This window comes from Astatotilapia calliptera, chromosome 8 (assembly GCF_964374335.1).
Source record: "Astatotilapia calliptera chromosome 8, fAstCal68.1, whole genome shotgun sequence".
Classification (NCBI taxonomy): domain Eukaryota; kingdom Metazoa; phylum Chordata; class Actinopteri; order Cichliformes; family Cichlidae; genus Astatotilapia; species Astatotilapia calliptera.
In genome coordinates, this window is record NC_137429.1 from 3,519,084 (window position 1) to 3,539,984 (window position 20,901).

Genomic DNA, 20,901 nt, shown 5'->3' on the forward strand with positions numbered 1-20,901 from the left:
ACGTTGGCTGATGCTCGTTCTGAAGGTGCCGTCAGGCTGATAAATGTTCGTCTACGCTCAGCACGTGAGAGCACAGCTGTTAGCTGCCCGCTGGAGGAAGAACCGAAAACAAGGAACTAAAAGATGCTAACATGTTCCAAGAAGCTCTTTAGGCTTTAGTTCATTCTGTGTCTGAAATCAGCTGTTTCACCTCCTCAGCCATTAACCCAGCTTTCTTCTGATTGGCTGCCTGTCACAAACAGAAGGTGGGTGAGGTTTCTATAAGCGTGAATGTCTGTATCACAACAAACCAGCACGCAGGTTCGGTCAGAGTTCCCTTTTTATTTGTCTGAAATGTTGAGCTGCAGTGGCTAAATTACATAAATACGTAAGTTCACGTCTTTGTACAAAACATTGTTTAGACACTACAAGGCTGAGAGCAGCCCGTGTTTCTTTGGGGTGGGGAAGAGGAGACTCCTCAGGCGGATGTGTCAAACAGCTTTTCGATCATCTCCTCCACCTCCTCCGGTCGATACTTGTGATACTTCTCGGGGTTCTTGGTGAAGGAAATGTTGGCACATCTGGAAGAAACGTGAACAATGAAATATGAGTGTGAAAGAAATCCGAGCAGATCATTTCAGCCTTATGGATTAATTATTATTAGGTCACATTTTCCTAATTCAAGACAAGCGCTACATTTAAGTCACTCCGTTAAAATAAATCGGTGCCCAACAGCAGACCTCTCAGAATCAGCTGATTGTTTCTGACAGTAATCGGGTCTTAATCAGATTCTCGTGCTACAGTGTTGTTTAGCTGTTTGTTGCTAGGTGGTTGCCAGGAAACATAATGATGTCATAACATCATTATGTTTCGCAATGAAATTTTTGTGGTTATAAATTAAAAGAGAAGATGGTTTTATGAGGTGTCACATGCATGCATGCTGGTAACATGTGAGGTGACATCTCGAACCTTCAGGGAACTTTCAGGATCCTTTGATGCACCAGTTTTGGCAGCTTCACCCCCCGATCATGCAGGAGGTTTGCAAAAAGAGATTTTTCAGCATGCTTGAAGAAAATCACGGAGGGTGTCGGGATCAATAGAACATGTGAGCATGAGCAGCAGATGAGGGCACTAAATTTCTAAAGTTTAGTAATGTGACTAAAAGGGGGCACGCCATCTTAAGCTATGTAGAGGAACAACCTCCTTCTAAACGTCAGTAAGACAAAGGAGCTGATAGTGGACTTCAGCACTAAGCAGGAGAGGAACTACCAGACCCCCGTCATCAACGAGTGCCCAGTGGAGAGAGTGGACAGCTTCAAATACCTCGGAGTTCACATCACGCAGGACCTGTCATGGTCCTGTCACATCAACACCGTGGTGAAAAAGGCCCGTCAGCGTCTCTACCACCTCAGACGCTTGAGAGACTTCCAACTGCCCTCCAAGGTGCTCAGGAACTTTTACTCGTGCACCATAGAGAGCATCCTGGCGGGAAACATCTTAACCTGGTTCGGGAACAGCACCATGCAGGACAGACGAGCTCTAGAGAGGGTTGTGCGGTCAGCTGAGCGCACCATCCGCTCCGAGCTCCCTGACCTGCACTCAATCTACAGCAGGCGGTGCTGGACCAAGGCCAGGAAGATCGTGAAGGACCTCAGCCATCCCAACAACAGACTGTTCTCTCTGCTGAGGTCAGGAAAGCGATTCCGCTCCCTGAAGACCAACACAGAGAGACTGAGGAGGAGCTTCTTCCCGCAGGCGATACGGTCTCTCAATCACACCACCACACAGTACTGACTCACACATACAGTTCTTACACACACTGGACTTTCTGGACTTTGGTTTTGCACAACACTGGTCACTATATTCTTCATTTCCGGTTAATACTTGTACAGCTGCTGTTATTGTGTATATATTTATTTATATTTAGATTTCTTCATACATTCTTATATAGTTCTATATTGTGTATTTTGTTGTACAGTTATTTTATTTTCAACTTTAATTTATATATTTTGTCTTATTCCTTCCCAGTTAAATTTACCCTTCATTCTAATTTGTGTTGTACAGTTATTTCATTTTTAACCTTAATTTATATTTTATTCCTTCCTAGTTAAATTTACCCTTTTTAATTTTTCATATTTATTTCCTATCTTATTCATAGCCTTTTCCTTTTTTTGTTTTCTTTAGGTCACGAGCAGTTGTCCAAGCATTTCACTACATATCGTACTGTGTATGACTGTGTACGTGACAAATAAAAATTTGAATTTGAATTTGAATTTAAAAAAGAGCAACAGGCTAAGAGAGCATTCACTGATCCCGAGATGCTCTGTGATTATTTTCTCCATTTCACAGAAGGAATCACAGCTTAAAGGTGAGATTAGTATTGAAAAAAAACAAAAAGAGCCTCCATATTCTTGTTGACCTCCCATTAGCTAAAAACCTGTCCCACACAGAAATCTGAATAATGATCTTATCAACATCTGCCTCCAGAATATTTGACGAAACGATGTTTTAGGTCAAATCCTCGACTCCAGACTTGTTTGTGTGAGAGCGTCTCTGACCTCTGCAGGAAGGCTCTGTAGGCATCAGACACCACCTTCTTCTGATTGTGCCGGATGAGGTCTCTCTGCTCTTTGTCCGGGATGGCCCAACCCTTCTGGATCTTACACAGCTCCTCCAAACCGTCATTGAAGCCCTGACAAAGAGAGATTGACGTCAGTTTCTTACTCGGTAACAGCTGCGTTTTACTTCATTTGATGACAGCCTCACCTTGAATTTGTCTTTCACCACTTGTCTCTCTTTATCTTTCAGCTGGAGGAAGACAAAACACACACGTGTATAAGCCAGAAGCTCCAGTTGCACAAAACAGACGAGAGGCAGCACCAAGGCTTAGTATAAGTTTATAAGATAAATAAGCCTATTATTGACCGGTGAATCATGCAAAGCTACTCTCATAAAGTCCAAGAATAAAAATAAGGATGAGCAGAACGGGTCTCCATAACAACCATTAGATACTGGATATATTTGATCAAACGCACTGAGCGCTGCGTTCGTTACTAACATCTCTGCTAAGTGTTACACCTCCCACAGGAGAAATGCTGACCTTGGTGCCGGGCTGTACGACGGGCATGTTCCTTTCTGTCAGGTGCTCGGTGACTTTCAGCCAGCTGAGGCGGAAACAAAAAGCACGGGCGTGAAGACAAAGACACAAATCGTGTTCGAGTTTGACGCTCGAAGCTTTTATTCGCTCACCTGCGCTGGTATGTTTCGATCTGCTGAGTCATGAGCTCTTTGTAGGACGTCTCCGCTCGCTTCTGAGTCACCGTCACCAGCTGGATCAGCTCAGACCTGAGGTCGCAGGAAAGCATTTATCCCAAACTAACTTGCTGTCAGTGATCACTTCATTTATTAGGACATTACACCCCAAAAAAATAAAAGCAAAGAAGAAAGTGTGTGTGTTACTCCACTGCACACCCACACACAGGTCAACAGTCTGACCTCGGACTAACCTCCGAAATCAGACTTCATCAAATATAATTAAGCCCCCCTCCCAGCTGATCTTAGACAGCCCCGTGTTCACGTGTATGTTCCACTCCCTTCGTTGTCATTATGACCACAAACAGTTTCGTGACAGCCGGCGCCTTGGCAACCAAAAAACTGAGCTTTAAGAAAAGTAGGAACAATTGAATTTGACCTCAAACCCTGATCTTTTCTAACTGGAGAAAATTATTAATCTTAACTAATTTACTAGTAGCTTATTTCCTCCATAGTCTGCAGTTGTTTTTATGCTTGAACGATTCACAGGTCAGTGTGAAGGAGTGTCCTCTGAAAAAGGTTCAGAAACTGGACTGAAAGCGAGTGAAAAAGCAGAAAAACTGAAAGCCTTTCTGAAGTCCTTCTCTTTGGGAACAACACGTTTTATATAATTTGATTTATTTATTTAAATGAGGGTTGCTCAAGACTTTAGTTTCTGTTGAATATTTTCAGGAGGTGATGACGTGACTGACGTGTAGGTTTCTCAGCAGGAGCTACTAAGATGACTGACAGACGGATTTTGGCACAGCCTGCAGGTGTAAATGGTAAACGGACAGGTACTGTTAAAGTGCTTTGGATTCAGGATGCATCAGCTTCTGTACAAGAGAAGGCAGCTTCTGACTGGTTGATGACCCACGGCCACCCCAAGTCCGGGCAGCTGACCAACGCACGCATGCTCTCCTGGTCATGAGCATTAAATGATGCACGTAAAACCAGACTCAGACGTTATTACTAGCTTTAGTGATCCTGCAACCAAAGTCAGGCCACTTTGAGACTGAAGCTGGTGTTTGCTCTCTGCACAGACTGGGCGGTTATTTTGACACAGGAAACGATGCTTACTTTTCCAGCGACTTGAGGATGTAGTTGTAGTTGTTGTGCAGGAAGATGGCACTCAGAGCCGAATCCTCGTACACTTTGGATTTACTGAGCAGGTTTAGCTGCAAGTTCCCCAAAACCTTACCTGCAAGAACAAAAGAACACAAAATGATGACTAACAGACTAAAACGAGGACTTCTAACACAGAGGCAGTGCACAGCATCTCTGCTTACATATGTAACTACTGAGGAGCCTTTTGTTGAAGTCGGAGGTGTAGCTGGTGGCCAAACTCGTCTCTGTAAGAAATACAGAAGATTTTAGCAGCAGAAGCTACAGATGCACTTTTGAAAGAGTGCATGCATGTGACCGCTAATTTCTTATCTTAAATCCCCCAAAACAAACTGAAAACATTCAAAGCTGACCTCATGAGGGGCCTACACAGTCTCTCTTTGATGCTTACCTCGGGGGTCTAAAGGTATATTGTAAGTGTCCCCCAGTACTAAAAGGGCCGAGGCAAGGCAGAGGACAAGAGAAAGAGAAAGAGGCACAAGTGCAAAAAGGTTAGAAGAGAATAGTTAGTGCAGAGTAAGCATACAGTCATCAGCCAGGCAGCGAGGGGTCGAGGGCTCGAAAAGAGCCGGATGCGGAAAAGGAGGCGAAGCGAAGCTGCGATAATCAAAGCACAGGAGGGAGCCACAAACACTCGCCTATAAAAACCTGAACACATGCTGGATGTGTAGAGGCTCCGTGTGAAAGGAGAGAGATGCAATTAGAAGGGGAAGGAAAAAGGTAGAGGGCTGAAGGTGAAAACAGCCTCAGATAAAGGAGCAGTGAAGGGACAACCTGGGAGCCCGACAGTGTGGAAATTGAGTTGCTTTTATACATCTGAAGTCTGGTCGCCTCATAAATGAGAGTCAGGTTAAAATGAACCTACGGATGTGGATTCATAAGCAACACTTTGCAGTCTGGAGAATCTGGACAACCAGACTGTTGAAAAAAAGCTGTAAATAAAAGACGGCTGCAGCCACTGTAATGTCACCCACTGGTGTGAAAAGCCCTGCTTCTGAAGCATTGAGCTGAGTATATTCACCATTACAAGTTTAGTTTTCTGAAACCAAACGTCAGAGTGTGAAATGATGTGCTTCGGTATCAGCATGTCAGCCATAACTCCTCAAACTCTTATCCCCTTGGAGAGCTTTTCCGAACTGAGGATTTCTGTCACATTTCAGACGCTTAAGGAACCAAATCACTGGGTTGCATCCAAGGTTATTGATGGTGGTCCCTGAATACGCAGAAACTATTTTAAAGGTTGTCAAACTACGTCTTAATAGATTAATACTGAAGATACTCATCATTAAGGGCACCGGGGAGGTCATCAAATCTCGTTTTTATGGGTGAAAGAGTTAAAGTAATCACATTTGTGGTTTTATATGAGAGATAAAAGAAAAAAAAGCGTGTAACACCATCACAGCCTGGCGAGGCAGCAGGACAGCTATGCTAACGAGAGGCTAACGCCTGCGTTGTAGTGGCTGCACCTTGTGAGGCCAGCATGGCTCCAGCTGTCTCGTGGAAGTCCAGCAGCTGCTGCAGGAACAGGATGGCCTGCAGAGGAGAGGACAGAGGAGGTGAGCTCGGCTCGGATTAATCATTAGATGGAGACGCTCCGCTCTTAGCTATCAGCCGTCCCCACGGAGACGGACGAACAGCAGAGTCCTCGCAGGAAGGTGTTGACTCTGAAGTGTAGATAGAGCGAATAAATGAGTGGTGTTATTTAACCCGGGAGGTAACGGAGCATCAGCTTACATTGCTGGTCAGTTCATGGACCGTTCCGTCCTTGGGCATGTTGTACTCCTTATCAGGATCATTCTGCAGTCACAGGAGAAAGAAGTCATGAATTATGAGTTACTGAGCAGTGAGTGGTGACACACAGAAATGAGAGCTCCGTGCCTTGATGCTGTCTGCAAACTCCTCCAGAGCTTTGGCTCCGATCGTCTCCATGGAGGTGATGAGGGTGGGCAGCTTGTTCTTGGTGCTCGCCGCCGTGCCCTGCAGACAGCACAACACATCATTACAGTAATTCATTTCTATCATACGCAGACGTTTTGGGAGTTTTTTGGGGTGCAGCTCGGACCTGCAGCGTGGTATCAAACTCAGACTTGTTCATCTTCAGGTGTCTGAGGATGGGGAAGATGGTGAGGACAGCTGAGTAGTCGTGTCGCATTATGGCCCGGCGAGCTGCAGCCACAATGTTTTCTCCCTCCAGCATCAGGTTGTCCAGCGCCTCCTGTGGAGGAGCATGAACTGTTATCATATATTATAAGTATATATCTGACCAAAAAACCAAATATTCAATATACAACACAGAAAAGAGATTTCCAGGATCCTGAAGGTGTTATTAAACCAATTTATTAAAAGTCTTTGAACCTGTGTAAGCTCAGTTCCAACATTAAATCCTAATCAAACCTTCAAATGCTCTAAAAATGTCACAGTTTTGTCTCCCGGACCTGAATGAGGGAGTCGAAGGTCTTCTTCTGGTGGTGCTCGGGGATGATCTCCGCCAGAAGCAGATACTCGCTCTGAGCCAGCTTGACGAAGGCACTGATGCAGTGGATGTAAGAGTCGATCTCGATATCCAGGACATCATCCTTTCCTGGGTGGAAAAGCTCAGTCAGCCAGCAAATCAAACCATCCAACATCAGACGTGGAGTCTGAAGCTGAAAGTAAACCTATGTGTTCTGACTGCAACTGGATTTAAAGAAAATACAAAGTGCTAAAGCTGCAGTGGGCGTGCTTTTATCTACAGGAAAGCCCGCCTCTTTAGATCATCTGTGTTCCTTCTTTTTCCCCACATGGTGCCCTCACTCACCTGTGGCGGCCCCGTGCTTCTCGGTCAGGGCGTCAGAGAGGTGTTTGACCCGCAGGTCGTGATCGTAACCTGGTGGGTGGGGCGGGACAGCAAGGAGACAGGCCAAGTCAAACCACCGGGGGTCGTGACTAGGCCAGAGGGTGAGAGTGGGGGGGGAGACAAACCTGTACCTGGAGCAGCTGTACCGACCACCAGCAAGCACCAGCCGGGGAGGGGGCGGGGGAAAGAAGCAGGGGACGCCCACAAGTTTGGGGGGAGGGGGCAAAAGACCCAGAGGGGTTTGTTTTCTGCATCGACTGATGTCTGAATCAGTCAGTGTGTTAAAACTACGAGACAGAAATCAGCTTGCACAGAAATCACAACAGCTTTCGACTGATCGCAGCTTTTCAAAGTAAAACCATCCTGACACGCTTCCACACGGGTGAGACGCTCCCACGCTTTAATTACTTAATAAGATTAATGTATAATCTTATTATACGATCTATGGCAAATTATTATCAGCCTAGCAGATTTTATCTGGATATTATTAATGTATTTTCTAATTATAAAACTGTTTGTGCAGAAATAAACAAAAATTTCGTCATCAAATATTTTTAATGTGCAAACGCGGAAATCATTTGCAGTTTAAAAAACACACAGACATTAAAAAAAAAAAAACCCCAGGTAGTTTGGAAATACTTTAAGGTAATCTTTGCACCACCTTGTGGTACAGAGTGGTATTACATGGGCACACAGTCTGTCTCTAGTTAAACATCAGTTGACATTTCTGCCATAATACATCCGTGTTTCAGGATTAAAATCATAGCGGTGATTCTTTGCATTCAGTTTTCAAACAACAGTTTGAAACCTTGAAGCCAAGTTTCACCTTTAACAGTGAAGAAGTTTATCAGGATGGATGCGCTTGTTCTTAATGTTGCATGTCGAAATTAATGAGCTGTAGTATCAGCTGTCTTTATTCCAGACCGATTAGAGATGATTTATGACTCATCAAACATGCGCAGCGACTAGCTGTTGTGACTGAGGGGACGTTCTGTGTGCCTGAAACAACAGTACACTGTCAGCATAGAGAAGACCGAGGTGCTTTACCTTCCAAAGGAGTGAGGTTAGAACCCCCCTTTTTCCCATCCAGCCCATGCTGTGAGTACTGTTTCAGAAGGTTCTGAGCCTTGCGAATGGTCCCTGGTCCCAGAAACACAGAGACAGAGTCCAGAGGAGGGTAGCGAGGTCCAGACAGCCCAGAAACAGAAACAGGAAGAAGAAGAAGGAGAAGGAAGAGAAGGGAGAGCTAGAAAGTGAGTGATGAAACACAGACACCACATCCCTCCACCACCGAGGCAGCCAGCAGAGGTTTGTACGTGGGGGAGGAGGGGGAGGCACAGCCTAACACCACGAGAGACAAACTACAGCACTACAGGACACGTGTGCTGAAACACATACTGCCGGGGTGATGTCAGAGAATAAACAGGTTAGATCAGTTATAAACAGCCATCACAATTAATACAATTAACAGTCATATCTATCATTACGATTATTATTACTATTACGAATAATAAACAGTCTGTCACATGGTTTAGAGATGCAAAAATCTGCAGATTATTCATATTTACAGCATTAAAACACAAACTGTTGGCCTGTTAGTGAGTTAGTAAGCAAGCAGCACAATTAAAGGTGCATTCAGCTTTTTTTTTTTTTTTTTTTACATAATTTTTTCTCTGCATGAAAGGTTATTAGTCACGTATTTGTCAAACTCACACAGTTGCAAAGGTTAGCGTGTTAGCAAACACTTTAGATGTGCAGCAATCGCAGAGCAACACTGTCGTCATGTTAGAGTCCAATAAGGCTGTTTGTAGTGGAAGTCATACCAAAAACTCTGATTTGTTCTGCATGTGCAAAAAAACCGCTTCTTCCTTTCTTTACCTTTCACAGTTAAAGCCCTGAAAACGAAAGTTCTGGACTCTTAGAGCAGGAGAGACATCTCCTGTTAAAGAGCAACTGAATAAAAACAGAAGCAAAAAGTCGAATCTGGGATTTAAAGAAAATCCTGCTTTTGGTTTGACTACTTGTGCAACAGAACAGTTTATTTTCCTGCTTTCTTATTAAATTATTACTTAGTTATATATATTTTTTCACTGTTTCTCCAGTTATTGAAAATATTAAAGAAACGAAATAAAATAATCAATTTTTCTTGTCAAGTACGCACATGAGCATCGTCTTTGAAGCTGAATCCAAAAGCTGTCAAAGACATTGCATTAGTTACATAGCGTAACAGTCAGAACCTTAAGTCTTCATTAAATTACGAGAGTTTCAATTTAAATTTTGGCTTATAATCATCATTTAATCCTCACTTTCATTGTTCTTTTTTGTTACAAATCAAACACATCCTCTCAAACGCACCCAAGATGACTAAAACTGACACTTTTGTTCTTTGGTTTCTTAAAAAGTTCAGTTTCAGTAATATTTGTATCTTGTTAAGTCATCAAGATTAAAGTTATTGTCTAAAACAAACACCTTAATCACGCAGCCCTCATACAGACGCTAGAGAAAACTGTTAAACCAGAACAGTGACAGGAAGTGTGCGTATTTTTGCACATGCGTCAGATCAGTCAGAGGGTTCACCTGTTTCACCTTTGACCTCAACTCTTTAACCAGGTGTGTGCAGGTAAAGCAGGCGATCAGCTAGTGACAAACTCCTTGAATCAACACTACGCACAGTTATATTATGAACCTGTCACGCACACACACACACACACACACACACACACACACGCACGCACGCACTGCAGCCTTTAGTTTCATGGCAGCAGTGAGCGTAAGTAGAACAGATTAAAACTCCATCATCACACTAGAAACACAAAGACAGGTAAACTTTAGGAATGTCCAGTTAGTTATTATCATAAACGCTGTGAATCCATTTCTGCTGCTCTGAAAGTCCAAATCAAAGTGACACCAGGTTCCCTGGAGAGGCCTCAATGACACAACCGCCTAAAAGGGCAGAGCAAGTGGTGACTGCAGACTGCTGCTCTCTCCTCCCCCCTCCTGACTCTAGTCTCTTGTCACTGTTGGTGACATGAGACGGTACCTACAGCCCATTCAGGTTCATCCAGCTCCTCCAGGAGGTCTCAGGAGTTACCAGGAGACAGGCTGAGAGCTGGACAGGCCCGTAGGAGGGCATCAGTCCTGCGACAGGACTTGTATTTGACGTGACCGAGCCTGGAAACACCACAGCGTCTGCCACCTGTGCTCAGCATGAACCTGCTTTCATGTGAGAGGAGAACAGGGCACCAGTAACAGACCTGTCAGTTCTGCTGCTCTCTGGCTGTGATCACAAGCCCCGTTAAAGGACGTCAGGATCTCACACAGTCTGTTCTGAAAGTTTGTGCAGAAACATGTACACGAGGAGGCCGCTGAAGGTCACTTTGTAGCGCTCTGCCAGCTCTTCCTCTTCCTCCCTAATTTATGCTTTAATTCTGTTGGGTCGCCTGAGGGTTAAAGTGAGTGAGTGCCTGTTATTAGTACAGCAGTTTCTGCATATGCATGCATGTACAGGTGTATGTGTTAACTCTTAGACTCTGATAATGAAGACTTTGTTTCTCAATCACACAACAATACGTTTGTTTGTTTGTTTGTTTGTTTGTTTGTTTTAATCAACTAAATTTCAGGAAAATAGACTACAGCTAATCCTTACACATAATCTTATAGAGCCAGGCTCAATCATAAATAATAATTTTTATTCTATGCAATTACAAATTATTCATTTCTAGTAAAATTGTAAAGAAATTTCATCAAGTTTTGTTTATCGGCCGTTTGGTGGCAACCTCCACCTTACTCATCTCATCACCGAAACGCTCTGCCGTGAAACTAGAGGTTAAAATCTCCACTGGATGACCTACTACACCATTCAACAGGACAAATAAACCTCTGCCGTCTCAGCTGCTAACAAAACGACACAAACCATCACGCTGTCTCTGATTTGCCGTGAAATGTGGCATCTGACGTACACAAGCAAGCACGAGGCACACGCTAGAGCTTTGTGTTTACCTGGGATGTAGACTGTCATCACAACACAGGGATTATGAAAGAGGAGAGGATGAAGGATTAGTTAGACCAGGGTGTAATATCACAGAGAAACACAGTGTGTGGTAGAAGTGCGCTACAGCTCGGTGAACTGAGTGATTACAGAGAGATTGTGGAGGACAACCTGAGACAGAAACAGACTGTGGATGTAGTGAAGAGTGTATAATATCCGTCACTATGCAGGATCATGCGTGTTTGTTAGGTTGATCTATGGAAGATGGATTGGACAGCGAGTTGGGATTACAGACTGGAGTGGCGTGATTGTGGATTCGGTCTGAATGAGGCGCATCTGTTGCTGACCTGGTCTCTTCGGGGCCTTTTTAGTTGGCGTGTCCTTGCGCTTGGTTTGGACGGCAGGCGAGTAGAGGACACCGGAGGAGGCGCTGTTCTTGCGGAAATGCTCTTTGAGGCCTTTGATGGAGCGATCGAGCTGGTTGGAGCGGATCTGGAAGTAGACGTTCATGAAGTCTGCAGGAAGAGGAGAGCAAAATTAGACACAATCTTTCCAGTTTCTCTACACCGCCTGCACATTTCAAAGCCATTTTAATGATTTACATCACCCCAGGTCTGGTGGTAAGATGATTTATAGATTGTAAGGTAGAGGACCTCCAATATTAGACAGAAAAGCCCAACAATCAGATGATATTTGCAATTGTGGTAAAGAACTTCCTTTAAACAGGAAGCGACCTCCAACAAACAAACACAGCTGTACCCTGATTACGTCCGTATTCCACCAGCCAGCCGGCGATGCAGATGATGTCCTGGAGCACGGCCTCGGGCAGGTGTTCCAGCATCACATCCTCCTGGACCTCCAGCTCCTCATCCACGCTGATGGCGTCCAGGATGAGGATGGGGGGAACAGGTTTGCTGTAGCGGGTCAGGAGGCTGCGGAATTCGCCCTCCAGCAGCTCCTTCCCCTTTTCAAAGCGTGCTTTCTGCAGAAGAAGATATGGTCATGGAATTAGTGACTCCAACTCGGAACGGCACGGAGACTGAAGCAGACGTCTGAAGTGAGGAAGAAGTGCATGAAATGTACACATAAATGAATGTAGGAATAACAGCATGATTCATTCAGAGAGCTACGCGGTGTATAATGTTGTTCAGTCACTAAATACGTGGAACTAATGGCTCAGATAGCTTTTCCTCTTTCAGACACAAGTGGCTAAAAGGAATATTTTCACTGTAGTACTGTGAGAACCACAACACATTTGGACACAAACAGAAAATGGTCGAGAATACTGTGCAGAAATCTGAACTCTCAGAAAAAGCTGCGATCGGATCATTTTATGTATTTTGCTAGAAAAAACACAAGGGCACAGAATCTGTCGGGACTGAAATGTTATGACAGCAGATCGACCTCGTTAGAGCTCCAAAAACAGAAAGTCAATCACATCACAGGCACAAATGTGACAGTTACTTTTAATTATTTCCAGGGTGGTCCATCTCTTTCCAAGAAGTCCATATAGCCTTAAATATATAAATACAGTCACTTTAAGCTTTTACTAAGCAGTGATGAAGGTCCAATAATGTCTTTTAAATTGACAAGGCCAAAACCTATTAGTTTCTCATGATTAACTACGACTGGTAGTTTCTCTTTGCCAGTATATAAAAAGATGTGTTTCACAGAAACCACCAATGTTCAAGCCTGGCATGAACCGGGGTCAGCTGGACACCACATCACTGTCCATGACATCCATGATGAGTGGATTGTAAACGTTTTTACCACAACTGTAATTTCAGAGAGGCAGATACTTTACCACTGTGTTGAGCTCAGGGCTGTCTGGGTTGTTGTCTTGAAAGTATTCGACAGCTTTCTGAATTCTTGCAATGCAAGCAAGATACTCGTCCAGTCTGCCCGTAGGTCTGAGACAGAAAATGAAAATTAGTATACATACAGTTTGTGTAACCACAAAACATTTGCATACGAAGGTCATCCCCACCCCTCTCTGATGATCCTGTCCGTGTCTTTGGCCACATGGTAGTAGCTGATGACGTGATCCATGCAAGACAGAGTTTTGTCCACGTTCTCCTGCAGCCGTTGCAGGTTTTCCGTCTGCTTGTGAACCGGGATGATGGAGTTCTCCAGCTGCATCAGGCGGCTCTCGAACGAAGACAGGATGGAGACCTTTTGGGAAAGAAATAGAGGTCAAAAACCAGTTGGGCTATAAAAGCAGCTTAAATAATGAGTCACATAAGAGATTCAGCTGAAGTGGGGTGAAAGCTGAAAAATGACATCACAGGCTGCTTTCATCATCTCACTCACTCTTCATGTTCATAATAGAAATGATAGAAACTATAAGTAAATATTTCAATCCAAGTACAAGAATAAGAGGCTTTATTTTTAATTATGGGTTAAAGTACTATCGAATGGAGATCAGCCCACCGCCTTTAATTATGAGAATTATGAGTGTCAGCCTGAGCTGTCCCTGGGTGTGTTTGGACCGTCCTACCATGTTTTTGGTCAGCTGATCGCTCTTTTCCAGGTTCTCCCGGATGAACGACAGCGTCTCCTGCTCCTGTAACAGCAGAAAGAAAACCAACCACTCACTCATTTCACTCTGAAGACATTAAAGACACTCTTTCGGTCAATAAGCATCATTTTAAACGCGGGTGTTGAGCTACACTGGTGGGTTGTAGCTCGAAGGGAAGCTTCCTTCCTCTCAAGCCACCAGCTGTCTGACCTGCTTCAGTTTCTCCTCGATCTCCCGCTTCCTGGCGGACGCATCCTCCGTAGGAATCATCCTGGAGGAAATTTAAAGCAAAGGAGTCTCTTCGGCGGCTAAAACGTGACTAAGTTACCGATTTAGATAATAAAAACAACAACAACGACACCACTGAGCCGCTGTCATGGATAGCTAAAAGCGATGCGGTTAAGCTAGTTTGGTTAGCCGTAACAGGGCAAGGGTTTCCGGTTAGGATTTCAAAATAAAATAGCCATCGGCACTAAACTGAAAAGTGAAAAAAATGCTCATCGATTTTTTTTTCCTCCAATCAGTTTGTACCAATGACATTGGTTTGTACTGAATCAAGATTACGTTAACTAACTGCAAATGAAAGTAAACACACAATTCTTCTTCAGTTGTCTTTTATTATGGAGCACAGTAATTTTTCTCTGTATAGTCTTTAACTAAAATTGTGAAACCTGTGTCGCACACCCCTAAAAACCTTTAGAAATTAATGCATTTACTGTTTGTATGACAATAAAATGAACAGAGTAAAGCAGTATGGGGTGCACATCCCACAAAAGTGTTAATTTTATTTTTAAATGTTTAAAAATTTTATATCCTTTAATATAAGATTTTTGTCCCCACATTTATCACAGTTAGTAGCCCTTTTTGCTAGACAATGTGTCACCTTTATTATGGAGGTCAAATACACCAACTTCCGGTAATGGGTGTCTATCCCGGACATGTTTTTTAAAAACTTTATTTACAAAAGACAAACACAGGTAATTGTCTATGAAATCAGAAGATTTCTGAGTTTAAAGAAAACTTTTCAACACTGATATTTTGTTATTCAGGCACTTTTAGACAAACGCCTAAATGTTTATGTTATTTGTGAACTGTAATCAAGAGTTCTCAAAGTTTTTGAGAAAAAGAAATGTTGGGAAAGATGCCATTACGTGCAATGTCGAGAACCAACTCCTAGGGGTCGCTGTATCATTCAGTACTAAAATAACACATTAAAAGCATGAAGAACACAGTCATAACTAATTACATAAATAAATAACAGACCGTGGAATTTGCAGACTAAATGTTTAAACTCAGTTCATTAAGTAATATTTTTACTTTTGAGTCTATAAATTTCTGAAATTAAACAAAACCCTGGAACAGTGCTGGTTAAAGGAAACAAATCTTATTTATATCCTTTTTCTTGAATCTCTAACAGGATTCTTTTTATTCGACACTTTTCTTTTCTTAGAGGCTCCCGCATTTTAAAAAGCTGGAACTTTTTCTGGACTCTCCGCATAAATAAACACGAGCACCCAGTTCGGAAAAACGTTACAAATGTATTTGCACAAAAGAAGATGCTTCACACAGTTTGTTCACTTACATATTTACAAATCTCCTGTTACACTTTACACACTTTCATACAAACCAAAATGTCTGTACGACATCTCTCAAAGGTTTTTTAATTACTGTTAATTTATAAAGTTATTAGAGACAATGAAATCTAACTAAAAGAAGAAATCTGAAGGAGCTGTGAGACTACGACACAAACTACAGTCACTCCGACTTGTCAGCCGTTTTACACTCATGCAGTTCTCGGTAATCAGAGGATTTATTGCTGGACCTCAGGTAGTGAAAACACACCTCTGACCTCTGTGTGGAAGATAAAGACAACTCTACTGAGTCATTTAAAGAAAGCACATAATTAAAAACTGCCCTTTCCAGTTCTGAGAACGCTTTCCTGCCCATGTCCACTGAGAAAAAGAAGGTTTATATATCAGAGCATTGAGAATAATGCAGATGTGTTAACGCCGCAGAGCTGCACTCTACGATTCCTCTTCCTTAGACAGCGTCTGAGGAGGAAAAACACAAAGGACTTCTTAGAAACAGGACAAATGCTTTTAATTAAAAGACTATTTATTGTGTATTTTATTAAAACTCACCTGTTTGAGGAACTGTCGTCCAAAATAATTGGTAGCCATGTTCTTTAAGCTGGTCTTCCCTCCCACTTTGCACCTCACGTATCCGTATAGGTTGGCGCCTTGCAGCACGACGCCCATGATCACGACGGGCTGTGAGGAAGACGACAGTTTTCTGAAATAAACCCTGGTCATATTTCATATTCCCCTTATTATCAATAAATCCCACGAAAAGGCTGAAGGTGAACCACGTGTATCCTCTTCACTGCTTGTATGTTCCCAGAACACGTGAGAACATGCTGAATACACAATAAAGAGATGCACTGATCTTTTTAAGGGAGTAACTCACAGTCACAGGGAGTTTATGATTGCAGTTGTTGTCTGGGCCAACAGCTGGAACCATCTTTTTCTATGATGATTCCTTGCAAAGATTTTGATCTTAGTTTTCATTTTTTAAAAGTTATGACTTCTAAACTTAACTGGGACCTTACTGCATCAGGTCATGTGAACTTCAAACGAGCATATAGCCTCCAGGGAAAACACTGGGTGCATGTCTGACACATCACCTCATAACGGTTCAAATCACACTGTGAGCATTTCAGACATGAAGCATACAGGCTGAAGGAGTCCACTGTGTTCCTGTGTCTGACTCCCAAACAACAATCTCGAGGGATAAAACCTTTAGTTTAAAAGTGACGTTTCTCTTGGGGCCACTTGGAGGTGTCTCCCAAAGTGAGTCCGTCCACACAGACTCTCATCTTAAACTCCACAGAGAACGTTTTTACCCTCTACGGACCGTTTCTTCTTTCTTAGGTGGTTTTAGGTAACGTAGCTGCTAGCCATCTGCTAGCCAAAACCAAAACACTGAGGCTTCAAACTGTGAAGCCCAAAACCACAGGACGGCTATGCCCATCTTTCATATACAGTGTATATGCAAATAAAAGTCCCACAAAGGAGCCAATGAGTCTCATCGTCTGTGAGCTGCAAACTGATAGTGATAAGTGATTCTTTTTATAACAAATTTCCACAAACCAATTAAGTTAGCTTAAAACTTAGAGATATTACTCAGAATTGCGTCCCCCCTCGTGCAGCAGGAAAACTTTGAAAGCAAGCTTGAGATGCAGGGTGAGAGCAGGGAAACACTGGCTCATGTTTACCAAGTAATTATTGTCTAATTTTACTTAAGAAAGCACCAAGAACTAATAGGGTTCAGTGGGCTTAGAGCTGAGAGACACAGCCAGGAGCTAGGTTTTATTTTCTCAGTGCTGTGAGAAAAATAAAGGTGTAACTGAGTTTTAATGGGATTTGTTGATAATAAGAAAAACAGCATTTGTCCAATCACTAAAATCTAACAACTTACCATCCATTTAATCCTGAATGAAAACAGGGTGCTAAAGACAAAGATGACCCAGAGGACGGGGCAAACAATCAGTCCGAGCCAGAATATCCTGGACTCTGAATCTGATGCTTGCTGCTTCCCTGTACCCTGAAGAAGAAGGAAACAGGATATCTCAGTTAGACATCTGCGAACACGATAAGACCCGTTGACAGTAAACATCTGGACGAAGCAACCTGACACAGAGCAACAGGTCAGGGTCATGTTTAGCCAAAGCCCCGTGTCGGAGCCGGAGCAGATTCAGCAGAGATGCATCTCACCTTCCTCGACTCAAACACCCAGTGGCTTCGTCCATCGTCATCCACCTGATTCCACCACCGCAGACCAACCATCAACCTCCCAGTGATGTTCTGCAGATGGAGAGATTTATGGCTTTGTTACGGAGATTCTGGCAAATCTTATTCACAAGGTGCTGGATCCGAGTACCGTTTCCTAGGTTTAATTATTTACACAAGTCTTTGTGTAACAGTGTAACTCTGGAAACCGAGTCCAGTTGCACATCTGACTTACAGAGGAAAACCAGAGCTATTATCCAAGGAGATTCTACAGCAGATTTAAGCAAGACTAACAAAAAAAAAAAAAGGCACTCGATGAGCCAATCGATCGCCCGAACAGAAAAAACATCAACCCTGGCCGGCACATGTACGCACTAAAGGGTCACAACAGCTTCAGCTGTGTGGTAAAAAGCACCACATACTTGATACTGCAGAAAAGATCTTTTATCAGATCTAGCTCCTGATTTTCTACATGCACTTTTTCTATTCCAGTAAAAGTTTAAATGCTGCTTTCAACTGCCCCCTTGCCCCAAGGCGTCACCACAGCACATAGCGCCGCACACTTGATTTGGCAGTTTCCCACCAGATGATTTCCATTTAACCCCAAAAAGGATTTGCGTCTCCAGCTGGAATCGTACCAGCAACCTGCCAAGCAAGTGCGCTAACCACTATACCAGTGACCACTGAAATTAATCCCAGAGCTCTTCAGTCATTCATTTCTGTTGGTAAGGGATTCAGATTCATTCCAAGGAGGCAGTTTTGTTGTGAGATTTGCTTTTAGAAGGACTAGTTTATGTGGACTTCACTACCATGAGGCTATTTAAACCGATTCAACGTGAACATCATCAGCACACAATAACACATCCACAAGAACCAGTGAATGACAAACGTCCAGAAAGCAGAGGTCTTTAAATCTCACCGCAGGTAGTGAAGCTACAGTGATCAAATACAGAAAACAGCACATTACAAATGTCAGACTGGCCTGTAAACTCTGCCTCAACTCATCATGATTATGACTGGATGCCTGCAGTACCGGCTGTAGAATATCCGGTCTCCAAGGCTCCGAACTGTCTGTCAAAAAACACGATGGTTGAATCTGTGACCAAAACCTTCACCGTGTTTTTCTCACGACTGCTCATCATCTCATCCGAGCACCAACAATTCATTCAAAACTAATAATCAATAACCAAAAAGTGAGAACAGTTGGCAAGCTTTTAGGACGATTTCCAATCTTGCTTTTAAGCTCCTGATAAAACTTTTATCTCATCTGGTCCACTCTTCCTCTGAGTTCTGCCTTTAAGAAATGCACAACAAAAAGCAAAAAAGCCCCACCAAGATCATTAATTATAATCAATACAACAACTCCTTCCATCACTACAGTGGAGATATTAAAGTGATAAGAGAAACACCTTTACTGTCCAGAAGTCACATGAGAGCAGAAGGATTATTGTGACCATGCAGGCGATGAAGCTCCCGCTGATGAGCTCAGCGAGCAGGTACACGATGATGGCAATGACTCTGAAGAAGAGGTGGAAGAAGGCCGCTACCGGATGCCTGGTGACACATTTTTAACTAATTTAATATGACATGGAGTATCCACACAGATCAATAACCAATATTGTGTCATATTAATAACAATTATAATCATTATTATTAATAAGAACAAATAATAATAACAACATTTAAAAAATCTTTTTGTTTTTTTGCTCAGTGTAAAACTTAAACATAGGTCTCTGACAACAGCAAAAGTCATTGTAAAATATCGTCTCTAATAGTCAACTAGCCCACATCAGATGATAGTGATAACTTAGCAGACAGATCAGTGAAGTCCTTGTAAAAGTGTGAAAACATACCAAACAAACCCCACAAACCATTAGCCATTATTATCTTGATATCAAGTAGTGACTTGCACAACAAAGCTTTTCCTTGAAATGTAAATAAATCATTTAATGAAGTATAAACTATCTTCTCTGCAGAGAAAATGTTAAATCCTTCAGCGATCTGCAAACGTACTTAACGCCTGACTTCTTCGACCTTTTCCCTGCGTCATCCTCGGCATCAAACAGAGACACGTCTTCATCGTTGGTATCCTGAGGGATCAATAAGAAAGAGGCTTAAACCTCAACATAAAACAATGTGAAAAAAAGCATCGTCTCTCTGTGGTCAGGGATCATCAGAGGAGTAAGATTGATAACAGTCTGTTTGAAACAGAAATCTGGAGGTTTCGTAATACTAATACACAATTCTGTAACAGGTTGTTTCTGAGCTTTTAACATCATAAATAAATACTCCAAGTCCTCACAGTACAACTTCATATGCCTCCAAACACACTCCTGTTGTTGGGGTAATAGTTTTTTTATTCCTATATTATCAAGAGATTCAGTTTACTAACTTAAATGGCAAAATAAATCTTCAAATGCTGACACTTAACAAGTTAGAACCAACAAGAGTACCAAGAAAATAAACAAACAGTTGTTATTATTATTGAAAACGTGCCATTTCTTCATTATTGTTGCACTCTAACAGCTGTCAGCTCAAACACAGAGCAGGCCTAACACTAAGATCTTATTAAGCTTGTGAAATTGTTTTGAAATGTTAGCAGGATAACTTCAAGTGAATTTGACCTGTAAACTGGAAAAACCAAATACTTACCAGCTGCTTAAAGAACAGCAGCTGATAATATAGATTGGAGTGAGGTCACTTTAGCTTCTCTGTGCCAGGAGACAGTTTAAAACTCACACTTTTGTTTGCTCGGATTATAAACAGCACAAACATTGCCACGTTAGCAGGATGTAGCTTCATTTCACGTTTTGTCACCTTGTTTGCTGATGTTTGTTCAGGCTGATGCTAACTTTAGCAATCGTTAGCTGACACCGCAACACAACAGATGCCCTCTAGCGTAAATTTGCCGTATACAGGTTTAAAGCGAACATTCTGATCGTGGGTTTTTTTCGAGTAGAAAACTTCATCGTTTGATCCGTTTTAAAAACATCATTTTAACGGTAGCTGAGCAGAAATGTTAGCGTCTTAACTACTTAGCAATATTAGCACCACAGATGTCCAACCGAGCTGGGAAACATTCTTCAGCTTCATTAAATAATTTTACTGACGGTTAATGCTTAAACAATCTCACGTTAGCTGTTAACCACACTAAGACATTATTTTAAAAAATAGGAAATAAAAGTGCTCTTACTTACGGCTAGCATCTTGAAACTTGGTCAGGCTCTTCCTGCTTACATGCTCAGTTACACGTCACTATAGTCAGGTGACCAAAATGCGCCACGTCACTGAAGTCCACGCGGTTCCTCGATAAAAAAAAGTGTTTGACGTAATATTTTATTTTTGAAAACAACATTTTTTGTATCATAAAATGATT

General features: G+C 42.5%; 2 protein-coding genes across 11 annotated transcripts; both read right to left on the bottom strand.

The window, feature by feature from the left end:
- Window positions 1-301: 301 nt before the first annotated feature.
- On the bottom strand, window positions 302-14,165 carry exoc7 (exocyst complex component 7). Of its 10 annotated transcripts, none has more exons than XM_026177915.2 (21): window positions 13,948-14,165; window positions 13,717-13,782; window positions 13,207-13,391; window positions 13,024-13,129; window positions 11,979-12,201; window positions 11,567-11,734; window positions 11,231-11,242; window positions 7,193-7,261; window positions 6,831-6,976; window positions 6,458-6,610; window positions 6,274-6,372; window positions 6,130-6,192; window positions 5,862-5,928; window positions 4,787-4,825; window positions 4,560-4,622; window positions 4,351-4,471; window positions 3,229-3,324; window positions 3,080-3,143; window positions 2,746-2,787; window positions 2,538-2,671; window positions 302-560 (listed from the first exon to the last, which is right to left on the bottom strand). In XM_026177915.2, the coding sequence occupies exons 1-21, from the start codon at window positions 14,005-14,007 to the stop codon at window positions 458-460; spliced, it is 2,079 nt and encodes a 692-aa protein (XP_026033700.2). In that variant the 5' UTR covers window positions 14,008-14,165; the 3' UTR covers window positions 302-457. The 10 variants fall into 10 exon arrangements, with proteins under 10 accessions (XP_026033700.2, XP_026033698.2, XP_026033701.2 ...); XM_026177913.2 differs by lacking the exon at window positions 7,193-7,261 and adding an exon at window positions 8,279-8,371 and having other exon boundaries at window positions 13,948-14,164; XM_026177916.2 differs by lacking the exon at window positions 11,231-11,242 and having other exon boundaries at window positions 13,948-14,164.
- Window positions 14,166-15,255: 1,090 nt separating this feature from the next.
- tvp23b (trans-golgi network vesicle protein 23 homolog B (S. cerevisiae)) lies at window positions 15,256-20,825 on the bottom strand. Its single transcript, XM_026177924.2, has 7 exons — window positions 20,723-20,825; window positions 19,539-19,615; window positions 18,935-19,079; window positions 17,511-17,600; window positions 17,215-17,340; window positions 15,879-16,007; window positions 15,256-15,788 (listed from the first exon to the last, which is right to left on the bottom strand). Exons 1-7 carry the CDS (start codon window positions 20,729-20,731, stop codon window positions 15,762-15,764), a joined length of 603 nt encoding a protein of 200 aa, XP_026033709.1. The 5' UTR covers window positions 20,732-20,825; the 3' UTR covers window positions 15,256-15,761.
- Between the last annotated feature and the right edge of the window lie 76 nt (window positions 20,826-20,901).

What these genes read in the sequence shown, in the direction of transcription:
- tvp23b (XM_026177924.2), bottom strand. An exon ending in TCGAAGAAGTCAGGCGTTAA is followed by an intron (nt 19,080 to 19,538) that starts GTACGTTTGCAG and finishes ATGTGTCACCAG; the next exon opens with GCATCCGGTAGCGGCCTTCT. An exon ending in CATTCAGGATTAAATGGATG is followed by an intron (nt 16,008 to 17,214) that starts GTAAGTTGTTAG and finishes TCTTCCTCACAG; the next exon opens with CCCGTCGTGATCATGGGCGT.
- exoc7 (XM_026177913.2), bottom strand. Translation starts at nt 14,007, where the DNA reads ATGATTCCTACGGAGGATGCGTCCGCCAGGAAGCGGGAGATCGAGGAG. An exon ending in GGAATACGGACGTAATCAGG is followed by an intron (nt 11,735 to 11,978) that starts GTACAGCTGTGT and finishes CTCTTCCTGCAG; the next exon opens with ACTTCATGAACGTCTACTTC. An exon ending in TATACCTTTAGACCCCCGAG is followed by an intron (nt 4,623 to 4,786) that starts GTAAGCATCAAA and finishes TATTTCTTACAG; the next exon opens with AGACGAGTTTGGCCACCAGC.